Source organism: Prenolepis imparis, unplaced genomic scaffold, assembly GCF_030444845.1.
Source record: "Prenolepis imparis isolate NDT839.2.m4 unplaced genomic scaffold, iyPreImpa1.0 SCAF_9, whole genome shotgun sequence".
NCBI lineage: Eukaryota > Metazoa > Arthropoda > Insecta > Hymenoptera > Formicidae > Prenolepis > Prenolepis imparis.
Window position 1 is genome coordinate 13,325,394 of NW_028141167.1, and position 25,972 is coordinate 13,351,365.

A 25,972-nucleotide genomic window follows, 5' to 3' on the forward strand; every position below is an offset into this window, starting at 1 on the left:
TTAAGTTCTATTAGACACCTGGCCCCCCAAAAGTATATAGTTAAATTACAGAAGTCTTTTTTTCGGTGAAAATATTTAAAAAGCGATATAAAGGTGTGTGTGTTTTAGCTTCCTCTGTTCAATAAAAATATCTGGTAGAATTTCTTGAAGGGGGTAAAAAAAAAAAATTATATTGAGAACATTCGGGGTCAGGTATATTGAACGAATATATATATGTGTGTGTTATTATTAACTTAAACTTAAATTATTAACTTATAATCTCGGACATCCTTTTTATCGTTCTACTTGTTCTAACGATTCGCCGCTAAAAATCATTTTTTATGGGAAAAAAAAAAACATTTCTTTACATCTCTACCCATGAGATATCGCAATCTCTACTAATGCACAGGCTGATCCAAGCTCTTTTTTTCCTTCAGAAGGGATCCAAGCTCCCATACCAATCATCATCATCATAGTTTGGCTCATATGTCACGGCTGAGCGTCGTATAACGCTGAGAATATTATTTGTAACGAGTTTGCATTCAATATTGAGAGCTCAATTGAGATATTTAACGTTTCAAATTGCTGCGAACGATTGAAAGATAGCTTCAATATGTTATAAATATGCGCTAATACATAAGCGGACGTCTCCTAACAACAGAGACGTATATTAAACAAAAGGTCGCGAAAATGCGGATTGAGGTGACGAGAGAAATCTGCGAAACGAGAAATATATGAATGTATATATACCTTTTTTTTTAAGCTCGAGACTTGGATGCGCCTCTGATCGTATATAAGATTATTCGCAAATACCCTGTGTAACAAAGAGCGGAGCTTAATTAAATTCACGAATCACAATATTCTTGTCGCGTCACTCTTTATGGCTCTTTGTCGTTCGCGCATTCATAAAAAGGATGGGACGCTTTTATTAACATTAATAATTAAATATCATTGTGTAACATGTATAATCTCTGTGTGTGTGTGTGTAAACATATATATATATATATATATATATATATATATATATATATATTATACGCACGAAATATTAGGGCTCTAAATACTATTGAAAGGAATATGGCAACTCTTTTTTGTAATACTTTTTTTTATATATATACGGCAAAAAGAATTTTCGCATAATTAATCGATTAATGTAACAATATAAATGTAATATTAATTGGATATATCATTAATTATTAATTATTAATTATTACCGTCGTCATTTTTACGCAATATCAATATATCTCGTTTCTCGTTCCTTCAAAATTTTAAAAAGTCTGTTTTTCGTTTTTAGGAAACATCCGCAGCATTATATAATCAAAGCCTTCAAGATTCCTGAATAAGCGATTAGAATAACAGTAATGAAATGCCGTAAAAATATATATGTATCACAGGCAAGCATATACATGCGCAAATGTTGAAAATACAGTGTCGCAATATGTCGGAAAAATTTGCGAACTTGTAATATACAACAGCATCACTCTCTTTAATGAGAAGTGACTTAGCACCATATGTTTATCATTCTCACATATTTCCCCGTAAAGAAATCCATAAAGAAAGCACGTTTGTGTTACGTTATACTACTCGTGTGGCCCCATATTGCTTGGATTTATCGCCGGTGTCGTTTATAATTAATTTCATTAAAACTTAATTAATTTTTTCGTCAAATTGTCTCCGACGAGTCTTGTTAAAGGCTCTAAAAAAAAAAAAATTTATTTTAACGCGACAAGAAAATTCTACGAGGCTCTAAAGCCACGTTCACACCGATACATTATTGTTATCAATTGTCAGATTATTCTTTTCGATATTAAATTTGCTCGTGTTAATAATTTCAGCTTCTCATCGATCCAATTAGTTTGCGTGGGCAAAATCGAATTTTTAGAGTCTTGTGAAAAACTCTGAAAAAAAATTAATTTTAACGCGACAAGAAAATTCTACGAGGCTCTAAAGCCACGTTCACACCGATACATTATTGTTATCAATTGTCAGATTATTCTTTTCGATATTAAATTTGCTCGTGTTAATAATTTCAGCTTCTCATCGATCCAATTAGTTTGCGTGGGCAAAATCGAATTTTTAGAGTCTTGTGAAAAACTCTGAAAAAAAATTAATTTTAACGCGACAAGAAAATTCTACGAGGCTCTAAAGCCACGTTCACACCGATACATTATTTATTGTTATTTTTAATTGTCAGATTATTATTTTCGATATTAAATTTGCTCGTGTTAATAATTTCAGTTTCAGCTTTCTCATTGATCCAATTAGTTTGCGTGGGCAAAATCGAATTATCTTAATTATAATTCTAATAAATTGGTTTGTTATTACGTGAAAATCTAGGCGCTTATTGTAAACCACCGTTGCTTTGAAATATCGCGCGATCAACAGTTAATTGATGGTTTGAGCGTTAATTGGTAACATGAGTAATACCGTTGTCCTGCAATTTGCAGATAGAAGATAGTTATCGCAAAATGTCTAAAATCTCGTTTCTTAAAATCTCAACGAGTTATATATAATAATATCATTTACAAAATAACGAAGTATATAAGCGCACGTAAAAATAAAAATTTCAACGAATAAATTAGAATGTATTTTTCCTTAAATCTTGCGCGTGTATTTTGTGTTTTTAATATTTTCACCTGTAATAATTAAATTTACAAATTATGCAAATATATACAGATTTCTCATCAAGCATGTTTACGTCACAAGTACTCTTAATACTCATATTATATTTATAATCGATTTATATAAAAATTTCAGGCTTGTGGTGTTTTATCATATCGCGTCTTTATCATTTATTATTGTAGTTGTAAAATAATAAGCAATCAAATAAACATCGGCTATCGTCGCACAATTTATGCGTAGTATAACGTGTACACAAACGCAAAGATAATTTAAAATCGATATCTCGACAAAATCGTAGGATAAACGAATCGTTAGACTCGATTTCTCCTTCAACGCGAATAAGAGCTATTTCTGTGCATAAAAAAAAATTAAATTAAATTAAAAGAAGAAATGTCAAAGAGATACCGATCGTCAAACGAAACGAAATAGCGAAATAGAGACAGGATTATTATTATTATTTATTATCGCTCTCTCTCTCTCTCTCTCTTTCTCTCTCTCCCTCGATTTTTATTATTATGTATATATGCGTTTCAATCCGCAAAGGCGACATTCTTTTAAAAAAGTGCCCGCTCACCGGCAAATCTGGCAAATCAAAAACGAACGAACGGTGAAATCGGTTTCAATTGGAGAGATTGAAACGAGTCTCGTTAACAAAGAGGGATATCACACATTCGACGGAGCCTTCCTTGACGACGGACCTTTATTATATAGGTACATATGTGTCCCTGATGCGCACTAATCTCTCTTTCTAACGCGTTTGCACGTTATAGTATTTCGCGACAATATGGAAAAATAAAAATTTCTCACCTTACGCATATATACATACATACACATATACATGCATACATACGCGAGGTCTCGATCGGTTTCACTTACAATCAGTCAGCTTCAATTGTCCATCGAGAGTATATATCGCCGAAGACGAGGACCGGATGTCGAGGGTTCTTGCTGATTTTGATGACGACGCACCCCGTTCGCGATTACGATCGTCCTCGAGAATCGATACCGATAATTAAATCGAAAGAGAGAAAGAGAGATATTTCGTTTTTATATGCATTTTTTATTTATCCTCCGACTAGGAATGTTGCATTTTATTTCGAAATAATTTCAAGCCTCGCTTGACATTTAAATGTTCGGATTAGGTCAACAATAAAACCACGTATTACATTATTCCTTCATGTTCGGAGTAGATTTTGATACTCGTCGGATTCAATATCGAGTATTTTATCGTATCGAATTTGACAAGGTGGAAAAAAATTAATACGCTTAAAAAAATAAGACTATCGCACGCGTTTTGGTTTTAATATAGAGATTTTCGCCCGACAATTTAGAGGGGTTTTTAAATTTCGCTTTTAAAAATTGACACATGATCGCGCGAGAGGGAAAATAACTATTATTCGCGCGTTATATCATTTATTGTTTATAAATAAATTTCTCTCTTTCTCTCTCACTCAAAAAGATCAAATTCTCGATTCATTTATTTCCATGAATTATTTTATCACTTTTTGACGACGTAATCGCTAGGAGGCAGGTGAGTCTGTCGATCAAACCTATCTCCAGGAATTTCTCATTTCTCGTGCACAATCTCTCATCATCATCGTCTTTGATATCACCGTCGAATCACTGGTATCACTAAAGGACGAATTCTCCTGACGAGGGCGAGGTTTGCAGGGTTTGCGACGTGGATGACCGCGGATCTCCTCCACCTCAGGCCAGGTCGTGACTAGGGCACCGTCAGCAGCGCGATCAGTCCGAGGAGGCAGAAGAGGACCACCGGGCTCTGCTTCGGGACCGTCGTCGACGACGCCGTGGCGTAAACGTTGTACACGTCCGGGCCACTCCAGTCGTCGCTGTCGTCGAGGCACTCGAATTCGCAGCAGCGCTCGCCCACGCGAAACTTCTTGCATTTCTGCGGAAAACAATCGCGATCGAGATGTTATAGGTCAGCGTGATTACGTGAGAGTGCTTTATAATTTTCACACCGCTCGAAACAATCGGATAAAAGTACACGAGTATACTCGAGTATATATACTAGATATAATATTATAATATTGTAATATAATATATTATTAATGCGGATATTTATAATAATATTATAATATATTAATGGAAAAATATACAAAATTCTCTCTCTATTTTAAAAATCCGAGAAATGATAAAAATTGATCATCTGTCAAATAACTTTTGTTTTGAAAAGTGTGACTGTTCTAATTTAAAAATAGCATAAATATGATTATATATATATTAAATTACGTATATTAAAAATACGTCTGTGTGTATGTATGTACACTCGAGTACACTCAATATAATTTATAATAATATAATATTAATGGAAAAATACAGACTTCTCTATTTAAAAAGCCGAGAAATGATAAAAATTGATGATCTGTCAAAGAATTTTTGTTTTCAATAGTGTGACTTTCTAATTTAAAAATAGCGTGAATATATGATTATATATATTAAAAATACTGTTGCATATATACAACTCAAGTATTCTTGATATAATTTATAATATAATATTATAATGTAATATTAATTTTAAAAAATACACACACAGAATTTTCTCTATTTTAAAAATTCGAGAAATGATAAAAATTGATGATCTGACAAATAATTTTTATTTTGAGCAATGTGATTACTTTTCAACTTAAAAATAGCGTGAATATGATTAAAAGTTTATTAAAAGTACGTCTGTATGCGTATGTACACTTAATATAATTTTCTCGATATAATTTATAATATTACTTTATATTAATTTACATATTAATTTATATATAATATACTCAATATAATTTATAATAATATAATATTAATGGAAAAATACAGACTTCTCTATTTCAAAAATCAGAAAAATGATAAAATATAATGATCTGATAAATATGTAATTTTTGTTTCGAGTAATGTGTGATTATACTTTCTAATTAAAAAGTAGCGTGAATTTTGTATGTTAAATTAATGTTTTGATTTTTTTCATGCACATGCGAGTTGATATAAATAATGTTTTGGTATTCAACAATGAGAAATAAAAAAATAGCAAAATTTAAATTAACGTGACATAAATCTCATCGATTGATCGAAAAAAATTGTATTATAATCTACGCATAATATAATACATAGTTTAAAGATAAATTCATTTATTCCTCAAAAATAGATTATTTAATATGCGGGACAAATATTACAAGTCTTTCTTTCCTAAATACCCCGGAGAATTGTCTCGTTAATTATTAAAACGACTGGTATTGCAAAAATTTATGAATTTAAAATAAAATAACTTGGCAGTTTTTTAATATTCGGAATAGTTGCCAGTTTTTTCTTCTTTTAGTTTGACCTACGTATACGGTAAGGATGTCCAAAAAGTGTCAGCACACTCGCCCCCGCACTGCGGTCTTCGATGTAAAATCCATTTCGAAATGGATTTTACATCGCTATTGGCAAGTGCATAAACGTTCCCGGGACGTTCGCGTCTCTTCGGGCAAATTTCTCCAAAAATACCCGGGTTATTTGGCGCGCGGCCTGAACTTGACTCGTGACAAGCGCCGCATTACCTAGATTATATACATTCTCGTCGGCGGTCGTGTCGATGCGACGGATTTTATCGGATTTTATTGTGTTAAGTAAACACGTGGAGCATTTATTATGACTTCCGCGTTGAAAAATTAGGTTTAAGCTCGCCGCACGTGAACAAATTTAAATAAAACGGCGCAGCGCCTACACATATATTTCCAAACATTTTCTTTCAATATTTTGCCTTTCAATATTATATGGCAAAAATAAACTTTTGTGCATCGTGTCCAAGAAAAAATCAGAATTTTTTAAAATATATTTAATTTTATATTTATATATTTATATACATATATAATTTATTATATATATTTAATTTTTATATTTTTATTTATATTATATTATTTATATTATATTTAACTTTAATTTTTTTATATTTTTATATTTATATTTTTTATATATTTAATTTTTAATTTTTTATACATTTAATTTTATATTTTTTTTATATTTATATATTTATATAATTTTATATATTTTCTTCGTTTAGATCAATTTTGCTTTTTCAATTAAAGCGTCCAATTTCTCACTGATGACGCGATGGATGCCTGCAATCTTTTAGAGAGAGAATTAAACGCTGATGCTTTAATTCGTATATGCAATTTGCAATTAACTGCAACGGCGCGATATTATTATTTTCATGCAATTATCGACAGTGTAACGCAACATGCAACTCTCTCAAAGTGTCATTAAATGTATTTATTTATATATGCTAAAACAGCACGTTATTAGCGATAGATTGTGATGGTTATTCAAAATAGCATCCCATTGAGAAAATTTTGTTTGCATATTCAGTGTTTGCTATTTTAAGAAATGCAATGAATAAAATAAATTTACGAATTTCATGCAGCCGCTATCGTTTATTAATTGCTGATTAAAAAGATAGTAATAAGATCCACGAGCTCTTTTTAATTTTTACGTACAGATAATCTATAAAGAAAGAAGTAATATGATTAAGTTATTATCTGAAAAAAATAATAAATCATTTTAATTAGTTAATTAAATTTTTTTTTACTTAAAAAAAAAAAAATTCTACATAAAATTATGTGTGTGTACATGAAAGGTAATCTATAAGATTATATTTATAAAGCATATAAGGAACACGCGTGACGCGATTTGAGCGCGATGGCACTTAATTTCATCGCTTCCAGCATAATTAATTGCCCTTGTGCTGCATATTATCTATTATCATCATGCCGTTCAACACGCTTCGTTCGTTGAGTCATCTTTCTCTTTGGTCTGATCGCTATATTTTTCAACCCCTCTTAATACGTCCAATTACGACGTGTCGACATGCGAAATTGCATGTGTATGTCGATAAATTAAAACGATTGTATGTATATATAAATCGTACCGGGAAATTTTCGCGCATATACGTGCGGATTAATTTATTTCATTACATTTGAACTTTTATTATATTGAAAGTTTTTTTCCTCCCTTTTTCCTTTCTTAACGAGAATTAGAACTTACTTAGCACATAAAACTCGATAAGAAACGAGGGAAATTTCTTCTCATCGAAAATTGTTCCACTCGAAAATATTCAAACTTGGAAAACTAATTTTTTACATATTTTTCACAATAAAAATAATATCTATTACAATAAAATATAAAATATGTTTGATTAATTTTACTATGCAGTTTAGTAAAATTAATTAAACATATTTTATATTTTATTGTGACAGATATTATTATTTTTGTGATAAATATTAATCAGAAAAATTCTCATAAAATTCTTTCCATATACCATATTGTCCCACGATTACCATGATTTTCAGGGTAAATTCTAAGAGAAAATTCTCTCAGTGTATTTTAATACACTTAAACATTTGGCAAATACAATTTGCTTACAAAAGCTGCATCTATTAGAGATAAAGTCTTTATGAAAGTATAAAAAGTGCAAGTTTGATCTGCAAGTTAGTATGATATGCCAAGCTGTAAAGAAATTTTTACTCTTGAAGACATTATTTTTAAAAATCACTTTATAATAATAATTTTTTTTCGCCAAGTTATAACATTTTCAAGTTGAACAATTTTCAGCGAGAAAAGAAGCGTTGCCTATTTTTTGTCGAGTGTGTATATATTTATGACATTATTTTTATGTATTGATTATTAATTAACTAATTATATGGGACTATCATATATGTATATTCATCAAGCACGCGATTTTTTTATCAATGAAATTTACTTTATAATAAAAAAAAATATATTACCTCAAAAATACTTTCTTTCTGCGTGTATAGATTTTTCCGCACTCTCGCGCATTATTTGCAATTATGTAGCTGAATATCGGTCTGCTAATATAAGCGTAATATGAGATGTCCTGGTAAATGTACTTAAAAATGCACCCGAGACTCTGTACATATACATATTTGTCTCGCAATACCAATTAAACCTTCATGCATACGCATGTTTGTTTTCGCACGAGAATGACACGTGTTTTCCGCCCCCTGCGTAAGTTAATGTAGGGCAGTAGGACCTAAACTCTGCGTGATTAACGTGCGATAAGTTTTATACGCTAATCTCTCTCGTCTGTAATTACAACAGAGTTTCTGTAGATACTTACGAGAAACCGGACCGCGCGCAAACTTGCTGCAATCGCGAGTGCACGACATTTCGAACCTGACACGAGAGACTTGTCCTACTTATTAGATCACGCCGGTCTCCTATATGTATGCATGTGCGTTTCTCAGCATAAACATCGAACAGTTAACAGGCCATTTAATATACCTGTTGTTAAAAAAAATAAATAAATAAAAAAATGGAGCGAATTTTAATCGATTACAAAACATTTTATTGTACAATAAAAAAAAAATTTTTTAGAAATGATCGATTAAAATTGAATATCTTGTTTATGTGCGCGCGCCTATATTTAAAGATTTTGTATTTAAATATTTATTTTATTTAATATTTAAAGTGTTTATTTATATTTAATATTTAAAGATTTAATATATATAATTGCTGATAATTAAAATTTAATATATTTTATATATAATATATTCAATCTTAATTATCATCATTATCATTAATTATATATATATATATATATATATATATATATATATATATAATTAATGATAATGATGATAATTAAGATTTATTATAATATATTTAATATATTAAGGCTCCTGGCTCCTTTCCGACCATGTCGAAATCGTGACGTCAGAGGCGAGAAAACACACGCTAAAATTTCTTAGATGCCATTTCAAAATAAAAAAATATTTCGATGAAACAGCACTTCAGATGGCTTTAGCACACTCTTAAAAAACCCCGAAAACTATCCTTTCCCCTTTATAATCAATCAACAGCTGTAAAATGTAATATTATGAAGCCCAGTCCGTCTGGTCTTTGCACATGCGCAGTCATTCCGCATGTCAAAGTCTGATATCTCGATCATTTTACAGATGTTGATTGATTATAAAGGGAAAAGGATAGTTTTCGGAGGTTTTTAAGAGTGTGCTAAAGCCGTCTGAAGTGCTGTTTAATCGAAATATCTTTTCATTAAAAAATGGCATCTAAGAATTTTCAGCGTGTGCTTTCTCGCCTCTGACGTCACAATCCAATATGGCCGCGGTGAGCACCCAGGAGCCCTAAGTATTGAATTTAAATTTAATATTTAAAGATTTCACGCGATTATGAAAATTTCAGGTTTCTTAATCTCCAATTGTAAAGCAATAAGCTCACCTTGAATTAATAAAAAGCAGAAAATTAAGTAATTTGAAGGAAGTATGGGTGTATCGCGACGTACATTCTGCGTATTCTATTTCTACTTTTTTCGCAGGAAACACGCCCATATTTGAGCGAATAAAATGCACGGCTCGTTAGTCATCAACCTATTATCCGAAGAATATCGGTCTCGCTATCTTGCGATTATCCGATAGAAACGTCCATTAGAATAATATGACGTGACAAACATAATAAAATATGAGGGCGGTTTAAAGACACGCTACATCGAAATTTATCACGTCATTTTTTACACAATGTCCATCCTTTTTTTTTGTTATAATTTTTAATTTCTTTTTATAACTTTGCCATTAAAAAAAAAGCACCATCAATTGCATGCTTTATTTCGATAATCGAAAAAAAGAGATCGACATTATCTTTTTTTCAATTTCTTTCTGTTATTTTTCATTTTCCCTCGAATTGCATATTAGGTTTCGGAAAGAGGAGCGCAAAGAATTTTATAATTATCAAGCACCATCGAACGATTCTCGCTGATGAATGCGAATTAAGGATGTATGGGAGATACAATCGGAGAAAAAAGTACCAACGCTATTTTATAGAAAATCGCTATAGTTTAATTTCCTAACTTTCAACTATTTCCAAGCGTTGATACAACCGAATGCTCAGTAATCGAAGAAAAAGCCAGAATTTCGACAAATTATTTTCTTCTAAACGATTCAGTAAATATTAATGTAATTTTGCAACATCATTCCTTAAAGTTCCAATTATACATGTAAAAAATTTTAAATACATGGTACCATTTTTTCGATATTTTTAATGTAATATAATATAAGTAAAATTAATGCAACATATTTTATATTTTATTGTAATAGATATTATTATTTTTATTTTAATAAATATTAATCAGAGAAATTCTCATAAAATTCTTTCCATATCATATTGTCCCACGATTACCATAATTTTCAGGGTAAATTCGAAGAGAAAATTCTTTCTGTGTAGCTTTAGTATCAAAGTGCAAATGATCTATATAATTTTTATGAATTTTGTATCATTTTTAGATGTCTCCCATACATCCTTAAACGGAGAGTGCGCGTTTGTCTACCGTAACTCTCAAAGAAATACAAGCGTCATATTCTGACACGACGATGATGACCGAAATACTAATGGGACATTCGATCCCCTAAAATATGCAGAGAGATTCGCGTTACTCGCATAGATCCTTCACATTCCTGGATACTCACATACGGTGGCGTACAGTAGATCGCCTGGCACCACATCGGCTCGGAATGATAGCATACGCAGAGACTGCAGACCGCAGGTCCTGGCACGTAGAGGAGGCCGTGTCTGACAGTACCACCCTGAAAATCCGTGCAGTTCTCTTCCAGGGCATCTGAAACAATTTACCACATTGCTGATCGAAATTGGCGGCGGTGTAACCTGGTTTCCACGTTCGACTATACGTCATACATACACAAAGTACGTATATATATAATCTCGATTTAAAGGTCTACAGGATTCCATTAATCCGAAATCAATGTTTATACATAATTGTTAATCTTCACATTCTATAAATAGATTTATATAAATTTTATATATATGTATATATAATATATATAAATATAAAATAATTTATGATTTAATTTATATAATGTATTATTAGCTTGTATTATATTACATTTTATTAAAAAAAAGATGATAAAAAAGAAAACATAAAATATTAAATATTTAAACGATGCTCTCTGTATATTTTGTTTGCTTGAATTTTTATATATTAGTGTTTTCAGCTTTTTTTCTGATATACTATATATATATATATATATATATATATATATTAATGATTAATCACATATTAAACCTCTTTTTTATGTTAAATTTTAAAAATTTTATCTTATATATTAATTTAACTTGATCTTAAATATTAATAAATAATTCTATAGAATAATAATAATTCTAAATAACAATTCTAAATAATAATTCTATAAATGGAATTGCTTAAAGATTTTACTCGATTACATTATTGAGAAGCTAATGATGCATAAGAAAATATTAATTAATATTTAAGATAAAAAAAGATAATTATCATATAATTAATCATTAATATTTAAGAAAAAAAAGCTGAAAACATTAATAATACATATATAAAAATCCAAGCAGCCCAAACATATAGAGAACATTCAAAACATGTATTATATTTAATATTTTATTATTTCTTTTTTATCATTTTTTTAAATTAAATGTGATATAATATAATCTAATAATAACACCTTATAAATTAAATTAAATTATAAATTATTTCATTAGCATTTAAAAACACATAAAATTTAGGAATTTACTAAACAATATCTAGTAGACACATTTTTTCTCAAAAATCTTAAGATATTTAAATTAAAATTTTTTAATTCTTTGTCTTTCTCTCTTACTATTTATTCACGATTCCGATATCGATAATCGCGCGCGAATTTGTCGTAGTTTTACTATTCAATTTTACATTTATGTTATTATCGCGCCCCTTACTTGTTCTCGGTAGGAATAATAGGATGGACAAGTAGAACGTCCACGTGAGCGTCTTGACGGAGGATATCTTCATGATCCGCGGGATGGTTACTTGAGAAAAGTGGGACGTATCATATAGGTGATGGTCTCTCGGAATGGTCGGAGAACGCACGGTTATTGCAGCAACCTCCGCTCCGACAGAACTGACAGCAGCAGGAACATGTTGCCTGCGCGATAGAAATCAGGATACATACGTATATGCATTTGTTATCGTATTGGACTAATCTCGCGCGTGTGGGTCTTATTTTAATGGATCGTAATCGCGCGATAATTGTCGTCTTCTCGGCCTTAAAAGCCGATTACCACGAATTCTCGACCACACGCCATATTGCCGCGAAATTGAGGGTTCGCGAGGAACGCGGAATAACTCATCATCTCGGAAGATCACGTAGTATGTAAACAGTACACAGAGAGAATTTTCTCTTAGAATTTATTCTGAAAATTATGGTAATCGTGGGACAATATGGTGTGGAAAGAATTTTATATGAGAATTTCTCTGATTAATATTTATTACAATAAAAGATAATAATATCTATATCACAATAAAAATTTATTAAATATGTTCGACTAAAAGTATAGTAAAATTTATTAAAAGTATAGTAAAATTAATCAAACATATTTTTAAAATTCTTTCCATACCATATTGTCCCACGATTACCATGATTTTCAGGGTAAATTCTACGAGAAAATTCTCTCTGTGTAGTCTTTATTCTTTATTATAAAGTCTTTATTATTCTTTATTATAAAGTCCAGAGAGGAATTTCTTGCTAAAAAGATAGTAAGTTTTTTTTTCGATAGATTCGCTAGATAAGATAATAAAGCTAAAAGATGATAGAAGATGATCGAACGTTGACCAATAAATTGTTTATTAAAATGTTGATTTTACACGAATAAAATTTATTTTTGAACTCCTTCTTAAAAAACAAAGGAGAAAACTTTGGCCAATCCAATTCACTTTGATGAGCAATAACTTTGTTTCTCGATGCTGCAGATGCACCAAGAAAGCCATTTGTTTATTTCATATGTGTTTATAGTGAATGACGAAATCTGATTGTGCAAGATATCTGTATCAAGATATAGCATCGAAACTTGCTACAATAATTATACGTGTTGAGATTCTTGTGCGAATATGCATTTCGTCCTTAGTAAGGTCACGCGAAGCGCGACTAGAGTCTTTCTGAATCGATCGTCGACATGACGTGTGTATTCGAAGCTATCGCACTATCCATGTACATACAAAGATAAACTTTATTTCAAGTTGCCAAGTTGCGATTTACGTTGTCACGCATGCATATTTAATCGAACAGCAACTTTCGCCAAGATTTTATTCTAGCGTCAAAAAAATTTTGACGCAAGATGCAGAAACATTTCAAACATGAATACTTAAGTATTATGTATTTGAATATCTCAATCGTGCGAAAAGATGAAAAATAACGAAATCGCTTTTAAAATATATTTATGAATTTGTTATTAGAGAAAATATCGGGATAATCTACATTTTTTAATAATCTAGATTTGCGGAAATGCATATTTTGCGGATCTAGACACGCCCAGTTTTTATCATTTATTTTTAGTTAGATCCTATTTTATTATAGAATACTTTATGTAGTAAGAATTTGCGTGAAGCAGCAAATGCTTATTCAAGATTCATAGATTCAAAATAGATATCAAATTATAAGGAGCTTTAGCCGCTTAGTATCTATCATAAATTAATAGGACACAATCAAGAACTTAATTAATTGCATATTAATTATTATTATATATGTGTTTTTGAACACTTAATAGGTTTTTGTTTACAATTTTTTACTTTTTTTATTTATTGTACTTAATTTTCTTTTTATATTTTTCTAAGCATTTGGTACATACACACACACGCACATATTTTGTATATATTTATATATATATTATTTTATATGTTATATCCTGTTTTTCTAAAAATAATTTTATATATTTTTTTCTAAAAAAAAATTCTGTACACTATTTTTGTGAAGTGCATATTTAGTATTGCACTTTTTTGTTTTTCAAATATATTATTTTCTTCTATTATTTCTGTATTAAATAAATCTAAAAAGATACAGAGAAAAGTAAAATTACGAATGAAGATTGAGTGACTCGAATAAATCTTCTAATATCAATCAAATTAATTGCAATTCTGATAAAACATTTATATAGAAATAGTTTTCTATCTTTTCTTATTGCTTAGAGAATTAGAACATAAAAATTACATTATTATTATTATATTTATATAAATTTATATCAATCTTCTATACGTCTTCCTCAGACATATACAAACACAATTTGTTGGTAAAACCATTTTGTACATGTTTTACAATTTATTTAAAGAAATTTTGTTCGCGATATTAAAATATGTACGTATGCTTCATGATAACATGATTCTGATTAATTCTTTGCGATTTAATTGTTTGCAAGACAAAACTTTCGTTTTAGCTTCTTTAAAGCTTCTTTATAGTTTTAATACAACTCGAGGATAAAATGCTTATCTTAAAATTAAGGTAATAAAATGTTTCGTTCGTGATGAGATTAAAAATTTTGACTCGCTCTAAAACTTTCTTAAGACAATATATAAGCAAAGATGGAAATTTTAATTCTTTTGCAATTTTTTTGCATAATACTAATAAGCTAAATTCTATTAATTCATTCCTATCTAAAGTATTTTTCTAAATAAATAAAAATAAAATATGCAGCCGAACGAGCTTTTCTTCGGACAAGTATTGCCATAAAGTAAAGTGTACCTATTTGAATTGAATTATTGTTATTCAATTACTTATGAGTTATTTTGAATTAAATTGTGTTTCACACATTTTAGGAATTATATTTATTATTAATATTGTATGTAATACTACAACAGAGTATATTATTATATACAGAGAGAATTTTCTCTTAGAATTTATCCTGAAAATCATATATATAGTAATCGTGAGACAATATGGTATTTTATAAAAGTTTCTCTGATTAATCTATTACAATAAAAAATATTAATATAAAATGTTTGATTAATTTTATTAAAATATATATAGTAAAATTTCAATAATTTTAAAATATGTTAAAAACTTATAATTCTTTAGATGTTTTAAATAAAATAGATAAACAATATATAAAATATTTTATATAAACTTTACAATGCAGCATAATATTTTCAATCTGGCTTTTCAATCGCTCACGATAATTTTAACATGCAGCATAATAATTTTCTGCTTATTGCCAAACACGATAAAATTTGTAGTGAATTTTGCAATAAAATATAAGGAAAAATTCTTTCCTTGTATGTATACATATAATATGCTCTGCTGTATCTTGGAAAATTGAAATGTGTGTAACGAATGGAACAGATCCCTTTAAAAGCACGTTGTGCGTGGATCCTATCCCGAGATGGTGCGAGAAGAAAAAAAATTAAAGAAGCGATTTTACCTGCAAATTAACGAGAACACGATTTAAAAACCCACGGGGGACCAGGGGGGCGAAAAGGGGGCCGAAAGCCGCGCGAAAACGATGTCAACGACACGATCCCTCGTTTGTCACGCTCGACTTTAAGCCGTCGTCAATCAGTAGCGGGCTGAATGACGTCAAGCTCCCGGCGTGAACCGCTTTGTAATCAGTCCGCGGCTGATCTGATGCTGATGCGGGTACCAAAGTACCAACTCGCGCGTTCGCCATATACCCTATTCTCCCCGCCCGATCGTCCGTTATCCAGGCCGACCGGAAATAAATCCGCATAATAGTGCACGCACTACGGATGCGGTGAGAGGAGAGAGGGGGAGGGGGTGGGGGTTTTACCTTCATGCTGTATCGCGTTCGCATCGCATCATCCCTCGTGGGCCGCTCGTCCACCCCTTCGTACGCACATGTGTTCACCACTCCCTCCCCCTTTCTTCAATAGGGGTGCGAGAGAAGCGGGATTTTGAGAAAAAGTGAATTCCTCGAGCCTACCAGTCTATTTCGCAGGCGGAAAAAAATGAAAAATTGGTCGCGATGAGAGAGATACTGTGCATAAGGTGGAGAGATGAGGGGGTGGAAAGAAAAAAATAGAAGAAAGGGTGTGTGATAGGTATACCGGCTGTTTGTCGAGGTAGAGAGATAGAGAGAGAGACCCCCGAAGAGGAACTTAACTGCGCGATGCGGCAGCTGGCAACGACACCGACCGACTGACCAAACTCTGTCGCAGTACGAGCTTGTTCCTCTCTCGCGAGGGTCGATCGAACCGTATTCCGCGCACCGCGCCTCGCCTTTCTCTCGCCCTCTCTCCCTCTGCCTTCCTCGCTCTGTCTCTCGCTCTCTCACCCTCTCTCGTTTTCTTGCCACGCTGCGACGAAGCCCCCCCTGTGGAAGCGCAACGCACCCCGTCTCGTTACCCCGTCGTCGTCGAAAAAGCGCATTCGTCGCAGTCGTGTGCTTTTCTCGATTTGAATCGCGATAACGAAGGGACTGATTTCGAGATATCCTGGATATCTCGGATAAGGCAAAAGTTGTAAAAGTTTCGTTTGACTAATTTATTTATCCCTCTTCGAGGTATTGAAGTTGTTCACTGCGCGAAGAAGTAGGATTTTTGAAGTTGCGCTTCTCTTTCGAAGGATATTATTGTCGCATTATCAAAATTATTAGTAAAATTAATTTATTATATTTCAAATAATAAAATCAAATAGAAAAAATCGTATATACATTTATACTTATATTTTAATTATTAGTATAAGCATTTTGTTTAATTTTGTTACCAATATATAGAATCGAATAATACACAGAGAGAATTTTCTCTTATTTACCCTGAAAATCATGGTAATCGTGAGACAATATGGTATGGAAGCAATTTTATGAGAATTTCTCTGATTAATATTTATTATTTATCACAATAAAAAAATAATAATATCTATCACAATAAAATATAAAATATGTTTAATTAATTTTATGCAGTTTAATTAAATTAAATTAATTAAAATTAAATCAAGCATGTTTTATATTTTATATTTTATTGTCATAGATTTTATATTTTATTGTGATAGATATTATTATTTTTATTGTGATAAATATTAATCAGAGAAATTCTTATAAAATTCTTTCTACACTATATTGTCCCACGATTTTCAGGGTAAATTCTAAGAGAAAATTCTCTCCGTGTATATATTATAAGATAATTTTCTAAATGCATCAGAAAACTGTCATTAAAAAAATTACAAACTGAGTGTAACATCCTGTCTATTAATTTCATTAATTTGCAATAATTTAGAAATCACAGTATACGGTCTATCTGTAGAGGGTGTTTTCAGGAGGAATAGTTAATTATTCTAAAACTTGATTATACACTTAAAATTTAATGAAACAATTACATTAAATTTTAAACTTATACCATAAATTTTCCGACCCACCTCAATGCATTTTGCAGCTCGAACACGAAGGTGTGGCGTGTTGTTTTTTTTTAGTCTTTTGTCTAGTTGATATTTTATACATTCACCAGTAACCAAAATACATACCAATTAATTCATCTCGTATGTTTTTTACTTTTCCTTCATAAACTAGACTTGATAACAGGAAACGACAAAAATTTAATGTAATTGTTTCATAGACTTTGGTAAGTTAATAAAATGTATTCGTTCTCTCTTAAGATTGAACACACTGCATCTTTATATAACCGTTCACATATATAGAACACACGTTTATATAAAATTTTCTGTTTAAAATAATGTGTATAATCATGTTCTAAAATACTGACCATACCTCCTGAAATACCCTATATAGAGACCATATTGTGATTTCTAAATTATTGCAAATTAATATACAAGATAACGCACACAATTTGCAATTTTAATTTTAATGACAGTTTTCTAATAAATTTAGAAAATATTATAATATGTATTAATAGATTCTATACGTAGCAAAATTAAACAAAATCCTTATACTAATAATAATTAAAATTTACGCATAAATGTTCGCATTTTTTAGGCCCTTTCTTAATTATACAAATTAAATTAGACAACATATATTACCTTAGAGTATGTGTTTCGTAAAATAATTGTAATATCTATATAATTATATAAAAAGTATAATTTTAAGATACCATATATATTTGAATGTGTAGCACGATCTCATTAAACTTTCCGACGTGGTGGGAAACGTGATTAATCTACGTTATCAGCTGCATCGTTATTAGAAACGCGTTTTCGATTTTCCCTAAACACAATGATGGGGACCAAAATTACTTTAAAATACGTGTGATAAGAGGATATGAGCGCCTAGAGCGTCGAGTCGATTGCAAAATCTTTGTTGAAGGAAAAAAACACTAAAGAAATTTTGCAGGAGCAAAAAATAGATATATACATTATGAAATATATATTAAAACTTTAATGAATAATTGTCAAAATTATCCCTGCATATTTTTAATCTGGCATAAATCTTGAATTTTCCTTTTGAAATTTAGCGATAAAAATTTAATAACTCATTCCCATACTTTTTCTGTGACGCATTTTAATTTTATTATTAAATACCTTGCTTACTCGAAAATTGACTATCAACTAAAATTCTTTCAAAGTTAATTCAATCGAATCCTTTTTAATTTTATTAAAAGGAAAATAAGAATTTCTTCCGTCACGCTTATATTAATATAAACTCGATACTTATATAGAGGAAAATTATTACGTCCCACCGGAAGATTAATTCATGTATATGTATATATGCGGAAATTCTTTTTTTTTTAATAAAATTGAAAAAAAAGAATTTGCGCATATACATTATTTTTTTAATAAAATTTAAAAAAATAAGAATTTCTTTTGCATGCATATATTAATAAGTTCGATACTTATTAAGGCTCCTGGCTCCTTTCCAACCATGTCGAAATCGTGACGTCAGAGAAAACACACGCTAAAATTTCTTAGATGCCATTTCGAAATAAAAAAATATTTCGATAAAACAGCACTTCAGATGGCTTTAGCACACTCTTAAAAAACTCCGAAAACTATCCTTTCCTCTTTATAATCAATCAACAGCTGTAAAATGTAATATTATGAAGCCCAGTCCGTCTGGTCTTTGCACATGCGCAGTCATTCCGCATGTCAGAGTCTGATATCTCGATCATTTTACAGATGTTGATTGATTATAAAGGGAAAAGGATAGTTTTCGGGGGTTTTTAAGAGTGTGCTAAAGCCATCTGAAGTGCTGTTTAATCGAAATATCTTTTCATTAAAAAATGGCATCTAAGAATTTTCAGCGTATGCTTTCTCGCCTCTGACGTCACAATCCAATATGGCCGCGGTGAGCACCCAGGAGCTTTAAGAGGAAAATTATTATGTCCCACTGAAAGATTAATTGATATATATGTATATGCGGAAATTATTTTTTTTTAATAAAATTTTAAAAAATATAAGAATTTCTTTTGCACGCTTATATTAATAAACTCGATACTTATATAGATGAAAATTATTACGTCCCACCGGAGGATTAATTCATGTATAATATATATATATATGCGGAAATAAGAAAATTTGCGTGAGCGGATAAAAGGAGCGACGCAGATGCATTTTATTCCCGGACACTGCAGGATTGCAGACACTTTATAAGATGGAATCTCGCCAATTCGCAAAATGAAGGAAGTATATCAAAGACTTGCGCGATTAGCGGATGAACTGAATTACGCAATTATGCGTAAGATAGAATTATCATATATATTTCCATCATCCTCTTTTACGCGCGATTTGTCATTTTACTCTGCGACTGCGATTTACCTTCATTTCCGCAATTTTGTCCCGCCTCTCTCTCTCTCTCTCTCTCTATTGACAACCGCACCGCGTCGACATCGTCATGACAACCGTAGAATCGCATACGTATATCCTTCAAACAAACGCGCACCGAGCGAAGAAGTGATAATCGAAAAACCTATCGTCGAAGAGATTAATTAACTTTTGCCGAGGAAGGGGAAACATGAACGACTGTCTGTCACTCAACGCGATTTCCGGCCGCGTCGCTCACTTGGCGAAGGATAAGGTGATGGCGAACATACATGTATTTTTAGAACACGGTCAATTAGTGCTCCCCTGAATAATTAATGGACGCTACTTTACGTCAGAGATTCATTTACGAGATATAATTTTTTTTGATTTATTGCCGTACTCTGATATGAGCGGGAGTTCTAGTATTATCAGACGCGTTCTAATTTCTAATAATAATTCTACATTATATCTTCTGTCATATCTTTTAAAAAGCAAAATTATATTATCACATGTTGTGAAATCGTACTCGTGTATCGCGTCCTTAATAAAGTAACGCGACGAGAGGATGATGAACTGACAGATCAATTATATCGCGCCTCCTCGTGATTATGTGCATCAAGATTTTATAAAAATATAGAAAATATCAGAAAAAATCAGGATATACAGGCTATTTCGATAGGGGATGAATGAGTCGCGAGGGTGAGAACAATTCATTTTACAAGCGGGCTCGATATCGTTTCGCAGTAAATTCGATTTTCAATCGCAGATATGGGGAAATATATATATTTAAATCGCCCACCCCCTCTTTCCATCATCACGATAAATATACATAGCGGGACAGAATCTGCAGATTCGTTCGACATAAATGATTTAAATTTAAATTACAACGATATTTATTCTCTCTCTATGTTAAATAAACGAAATGTCAGTGTTTCGAAATATCAATGTAAAAGAACTTGTAGAACAATTATTGGTTGGAGAGAGAGAGATCTATAAATATTTATAAGAAGATTGGCCGAATCCGAATGTAATGTAATCTACGAAATTTTTGGATTTTACGTAATTATTGCGATTATGCTAAAACGGATTAAATCAATTTACTGATCTTGATAGTATTTTCAAAATTGATTTTAAAAAATGTAATATAATCGAAGGAAATCGAATAATTTTTTTTATGTTGATATACTCCTTTTTTGAGTTTTTCTTTTCCTAGTTTTTCTAAAACTTCAATATTTCTCTTTACTACCTTTTACAAGCACATAAAAAGAATCTCTAAATCGTGATATTATAGCTCGAAAGAAAAATATATATAAATTATAAATTAATTAATTATATTAATTATATATTAATTAATTATAATTAATAATTATAATTAATATATACATTTATTATTAATCAATCAGGAGGAGAAACGTGCCCAGGAACGTCGGCGACATCTTATTTATCTTATCACTGCCTTTTTACGGGATCAAGGGTGAGCAGAGTTTGATTAAATAAAAAATTTTTCGCGTATATTAGAAAAAAAAATTGATCTAAAAATATCCACTATTAATATCGAAATTTTATTATGTTGCCGTGAAAAGTTAAATACAAAATGAATAATGCTATTATTTATTTATTATTGTTTATTATTTATTTTATTATTTCATTACTTTTGCTCCGAGTAGAAATATTTAAATATTTAGAAATAAGTAGAAGTAAACATTTTATTGATGAAATTATTAACGAATTTCATTTCTTTAATTCAAAATTTATTACCGCTAATCAAACATAATAATTGTATCAATATTAATGCAACGAGAATTAAATTATTGACATTCCTCGTAGATATTCTAGCACAGCGGAGAGTCTATTCAAAGAAGCTCAACTCTCCCGAGACATTCAAGTATGCGACAATATCGATCTAGAAACTATTATTCTTGAATATACCGATTATTATCACGCCAAGTACAACAGGTACCCGAAATTATGTAAGAAGGCGGAAGCAACCACCGGAAATGTGGCACAAAATGTGTAAGAAGTACAAATAGTCATTTAAAAAAGTATAGTAGATGTAGAATATTAGAGATCTAATCAAAGTATCAAATAATATTATCGAGAAAAATTTTAATATATAATATAAAAATAAAAATTTAAATATAATAAAAATTAATATAAAAATAAATATAATATAATATAAAAAAAAAATTAAATATAATAAAAATATATAAAAAACTATTGAATTAATCTCTGCTAATTTAATTTGCATCAATTTTGCCTCAAGTCCTTTGTATACTCAATAAATTAGAAACAGTTTAAAAAAAAATATATGCTACCTTGATAATTCATTATTCAAATATCTCGAGAAAAGGGATTCTTCTGACCTTTTTTTCTGATTAAATTTCGATCTTTCGCAGAGCAGCAATAGGAAAGAGAGACCCACGAGAGTCCTTAATTCAAAGCAAGAGGATAGTCGCCTCACCGAGGAGTGCAACAGTATCGGAAGAAATAAAATCGTCCCGCAAAAACAATCGTCCGCGTGGGACGAATTGAATCTCGGTATCACGGTGACACCAATTTTTCCCGCAGAAAGCGGCGATCGGGTCATACATGCGCCGACGTCCGACGAAACTGTCACCGATAATGAGAGACTACTGAAACCAATCGGCGATCTTTATCCGCCCGGCTCCGAATTGAAAGAAATCGCCGACGTTATGTCACGGGTAAGAAATCCGGCCTTAAATCATGTTAATATATTTAATATATTTTAATATATATATATATATTATTATTATTATTATTATATCATATTATATTCTATTATTATTATATTATATTATTAATACACAGAGAGAATTTTCTCTTAGAATTTACCCTGAAAATCATGGTAATCGTGGGACAATATGGTATGGAAAAAATTTTATATGAGAATTTCTCTGATTAATATTTCATAATTAAAATAATAAAAAATAACCATGATAAAAAATAATATCTATCACAATAAAATATAAAATATGTTTGATTAATTTTACTAAAAGTATAGTAAAATTTACTAAAAGTATGGCAAAATTAATCAAACATATTTTTAAAATTCTTTCCATACCATATTATCCCACGATTACCATGATTTTCAGGGTAAATTCTAAGAGAAAATTCTCTCTATGTATATATTAATTATTAATAATATAATATAATAATATAATAATAATAATATATTAATATTAATAATAAATATATTAATATTAATATAATATATGATATTATATATTTAATATATTTTAATATATTTCTTTAATTTAATTAAATTTTAATTTAATCAAATTTTAATTTAATTTAATTTTGTGCGATAGTCATATATTCATTAAATATGGCAGTGAAACTGAGTACATTAGAGAATTGTTTTGTACAGAATAAAGATTCATAATATCGTTTGTGAGTTTAATAAAAATCACGAATAAAGCGAATGTGTGCAAGATAAAGCGTGAGATAATTCGTAGGAAATCGTGCAACAAAAGTTGAACGTTCATTGGGACGACGTAAAGGGATTAAAGAATTGCAAGACGTTATTGAAGGAAGCTATATTGTACCCCATGAAATATCCAAATCTGTTTAACGGAAAACTCGGTTCTTGCAAAGGCGTATTGTTATATGGTCCACCGGGAACTGGTATGTAAAACGTAGCGAAATTACCGGAAAATTAACGAAAAAAAGAAAAAAAATCTCATTTCAAACAGGCAAAACAATGCTAGCGAAAGCGGTCGCCACCGAATGTCAGTCGACCTTTTTTAATATAACTTCCAGCTCCGTGATTAGCAAATGGAGAGGCGACTCCGAAAAATATATTCGCGTAAGTAGAAAATATAATATATACATTAGACATTTATAGAGCATTTTTTCTTAGCTTTTTATATTAAAAAACATCTATTTCTACAATATCAGAATTCTAGATATTTATAATAGATGCTTATGAGAAAGATCTATTAAAAATTAAGCATAAAAAAGAAGATCTTTTGAGATAAATAATGCAATTAAAATATCTCTGTATAATTATAAGAAAAAAAACTATGTTTTACATTTTATATTTCTCATAAACATCCGGCCTGTAATTATTAATTTATTTGTATTAATAATAATTGGCAATTATTAATTGATCTCAATGGCTTTTGCAATATTCCCGAAAAATTAATAAAAAATTAAGAATTTTAAAAATTTTAGGTACTCACCGATCTTGCTAAACATTATGCGCCTACGATAATCTTCATCGATGAAATCGACTGGACGACCACAAACAACGCGGACTACGGCTCGTCGAGTTCGGAACCTGCTAGAAGGTTCCGAGCGGAACTTCTCGCCAGATTAGATGGATTATTATCAATGGATAATATGAATGTTATATTATTAGCAGCTACAAACGTTCCCTGGTAAACAAAAAACAATTATATATGAATAATTTCGATAATTTGATTTTAATGAATACATATTTGACAGATTTAAAAAAAAGATGCAAAATTATTCGTCAAGAAAAGACAAATTTAAATTATTCTTGCATATCTAATGTTTCTTAAAATATTACTTTCTCGTATAAAATTCTTTAATAAATATTTCATTGTTTTTTTCATATGTACATAATTAAGTTAAATGATTAATGAGTACGTCTAAACAATTATTGTTTCAAAACACAGCAATTTATGTACTCAGGAAAATAATTTATCAGAAGAATATTTTTTTATCTATCTAATTTCGTAATTTCTTTAAATCCTGTAATCCTAAATTATTTTTTTATATTTTTTTCAGGAACATCGACGTTGCCTTGTTGAGACGTTTAGAGAAGCGAATTTTTGTGGATCTTCCCGACGAGGCTAGTCGATTGGAAATACTACGGTTTTATGCGCGTGACGATCTGCACGATTCACCGGAAATGTTTAAACTAGCCCAAGAAACCGCAGGATATTCTTGCGCGGATTTGAAATTATTGTGCAAGGAAGCATGGATCAATCAACTGCGGCCTATTTGGGAGAGTCTCGAGACTAAAACAATTTCCGTCAACGATATTCGAAACGACGGTCTGATCAATGCAATGAATTACCTTACGTTCGCAAAAAACAATGTAAAACCCACCGCCAAGCATATAAACGCGCAATATATAAAATGGGATAAACAATTTGGTTGTTCTAAATGAGAGGAAAATAGCAGGAAAGCTTGGAGTAATAATTATAACAAAAAAAAAAAAAAAAAAAACAGATATGTGTAATATGTATAATAATTAGACATAACACATGTAATAATTAGATCAATTTTTTTTCTGTAAAATAGTGTTACTTTGGTAGTATTTCAGATACCTTATAAAATTTCTATTCATCTATTTGCAGTATAATTACCTAGTTAATTTCAATCCCTTTCTAAAAAAGGCATATTATTGATATTGTTGTCGCTTTTCCGCGATGCTAATTGTCTGTCTCGATTCGCGTTATGCGTTATATTGATAGCATCGAGCAGCTGTTATCGCGAGGGTTAGTAGTTTGACAGTTTATCCAAAATTAAATTAAATAAAATAATATGTTTTAAATAATATGTTATAAACTAGATTAATATTTTTGACAGTTATCAGCTGATTTCTGTCAAAAAATATTAATCGCAGATAAAGTATTATAATATATTATATTACTTACAAAATATTATTATTTTAATAATATTATGTTGTAAATAATACAATATGTTATAATATATACTTATTTGTCAACATCGCGAAAAAGAAGCAACAATATTTGCGAGAATCGACGTAACATGCCTTTTTAAAAAGGGACTAGAATAACACAAGCGCGCCATTCCTCGATTTTATGTTAAAAAGAATGATACAGAAATCAGCAAATAACTGTCAAAAATATTAA

General features: G+C 30.4%; 2 protein-coding genes across 6 annotated transcripts; one reads left to right on the top strand and one right to left on the bottom strand.

Moving 5' to 3' along the window:
* Nucleotides 1–210: 210 nt before the first annotated feature.
* Nucleotides 211–24,499, bottom strand: LOC145940269 (uncharacterized). Of its 5 annotated transcripts, none has more exons than XM_083045186.1 (4): nucleotides 24,308–24,499; nucleotides 12,355–12,560; nucleotides 11,082–11,230; nucleotides 211–4,510 (listed from the first exon to the last, which is right to left on the bottom strand). In XM_083045186.1, the coding sequence occupies exons 2-4, from the start codon at nucleotides 12,425–12,427 to the stop codon at nucleotides 4,325–4,327; spliced, it is 408 nt and encodes a 135-aa protein (XP_082901312.1). In that variant the 5' UTR covers nucleotides 12,428–12,560; nucleotides 24,308–24,499; the 3' UTR covers nucleotides 211–4,324. The 5 variants fall into 5 exon arrangements, with proteins under 5 accessions (XP_082901312.1, XP_082901310.1, XP_082901313.1 ...); XM_083045184.1 differs by lacking the exon at nucleotides 24,308–24,499 and adding an exon at nucleotides 16,189–16,573; XM_083045187.1 differs by lacking the exon at nucleotides 24,308–24,499 and adding an exon at nucleotides 16,466–16,551.
* LOC145940267 (katanin p60 ATPase-containing subunit A-like 2) lies at nucleotides 20,252–25,263 on the top strand. Its single transcript, XM_083045179.1, has 8 exons — nucleotides 20,252–20,379; nucleotides 21,509–21,579; nucleotides 21,933–22,118; nucleotides 22,507–22,807; nucleotides 23,582–23,750; nucleotides 23,819–23,931; nucleotides 24,300–24,505; nucleotides 24,879–25,263. The coding sequence occupies exons 1-8, from the start codon at nucleotides 20,317–20,319 to the stop codon at nucleotides 25,261–25,263; spliced, it is 1,494 nt and encodes a 497-aa protein (XP_082901305.1). The 5' UTR covers nucleotides 20,252–20,316.
* The last annotated feature ends 709 nt before the right edge of the window (nucleotides 25,264–25,972 follow it).

Coding starts and splice junctions, on each gene's coding strand:
- LOC145940269 (XM_083045186.1), bottom strand. CDS start 12,427: ATGAAGATATCCTCCGTCAAGACGCTCACGTGGACGTTCTACTTGTCC. Junction 11,231..12,354: donor ATTATTCCTACCGAGAACAA/GTAAGGGGCGCG, acceptor AAATTGTTTCAG/ATGCCCTGGAAGAGAACTGC. Junction 4,511..11,081: donor TCTACTGTACGCCACCGTAT/GTGAGTATCCAG, acceptor TGTTTTCCGCAG/AAATGCAAGAAGTTTCGCGT.
- LOC145940267 (XM_083045179.1), top strand. CDS start 20,317: ATGAACGACTGTCTGTCACTCAACGCGATTTCCGGCCGCGTCGCTCAC. Junction 20,380..21,508: donor CTCACTTGGCGAAGGATAAG/GTGATGGCGAAC, acceptor TTAATCAATCAG/GAGGAGAAACGTGCCCAGGA. Junction 22,119..22,506: donor GGAAATGTGGCACAAAATGT/GTAAGAAGTACA, acceptor TTCGCAGAGCAG/CAATAGGAAAGAGAGACCCA.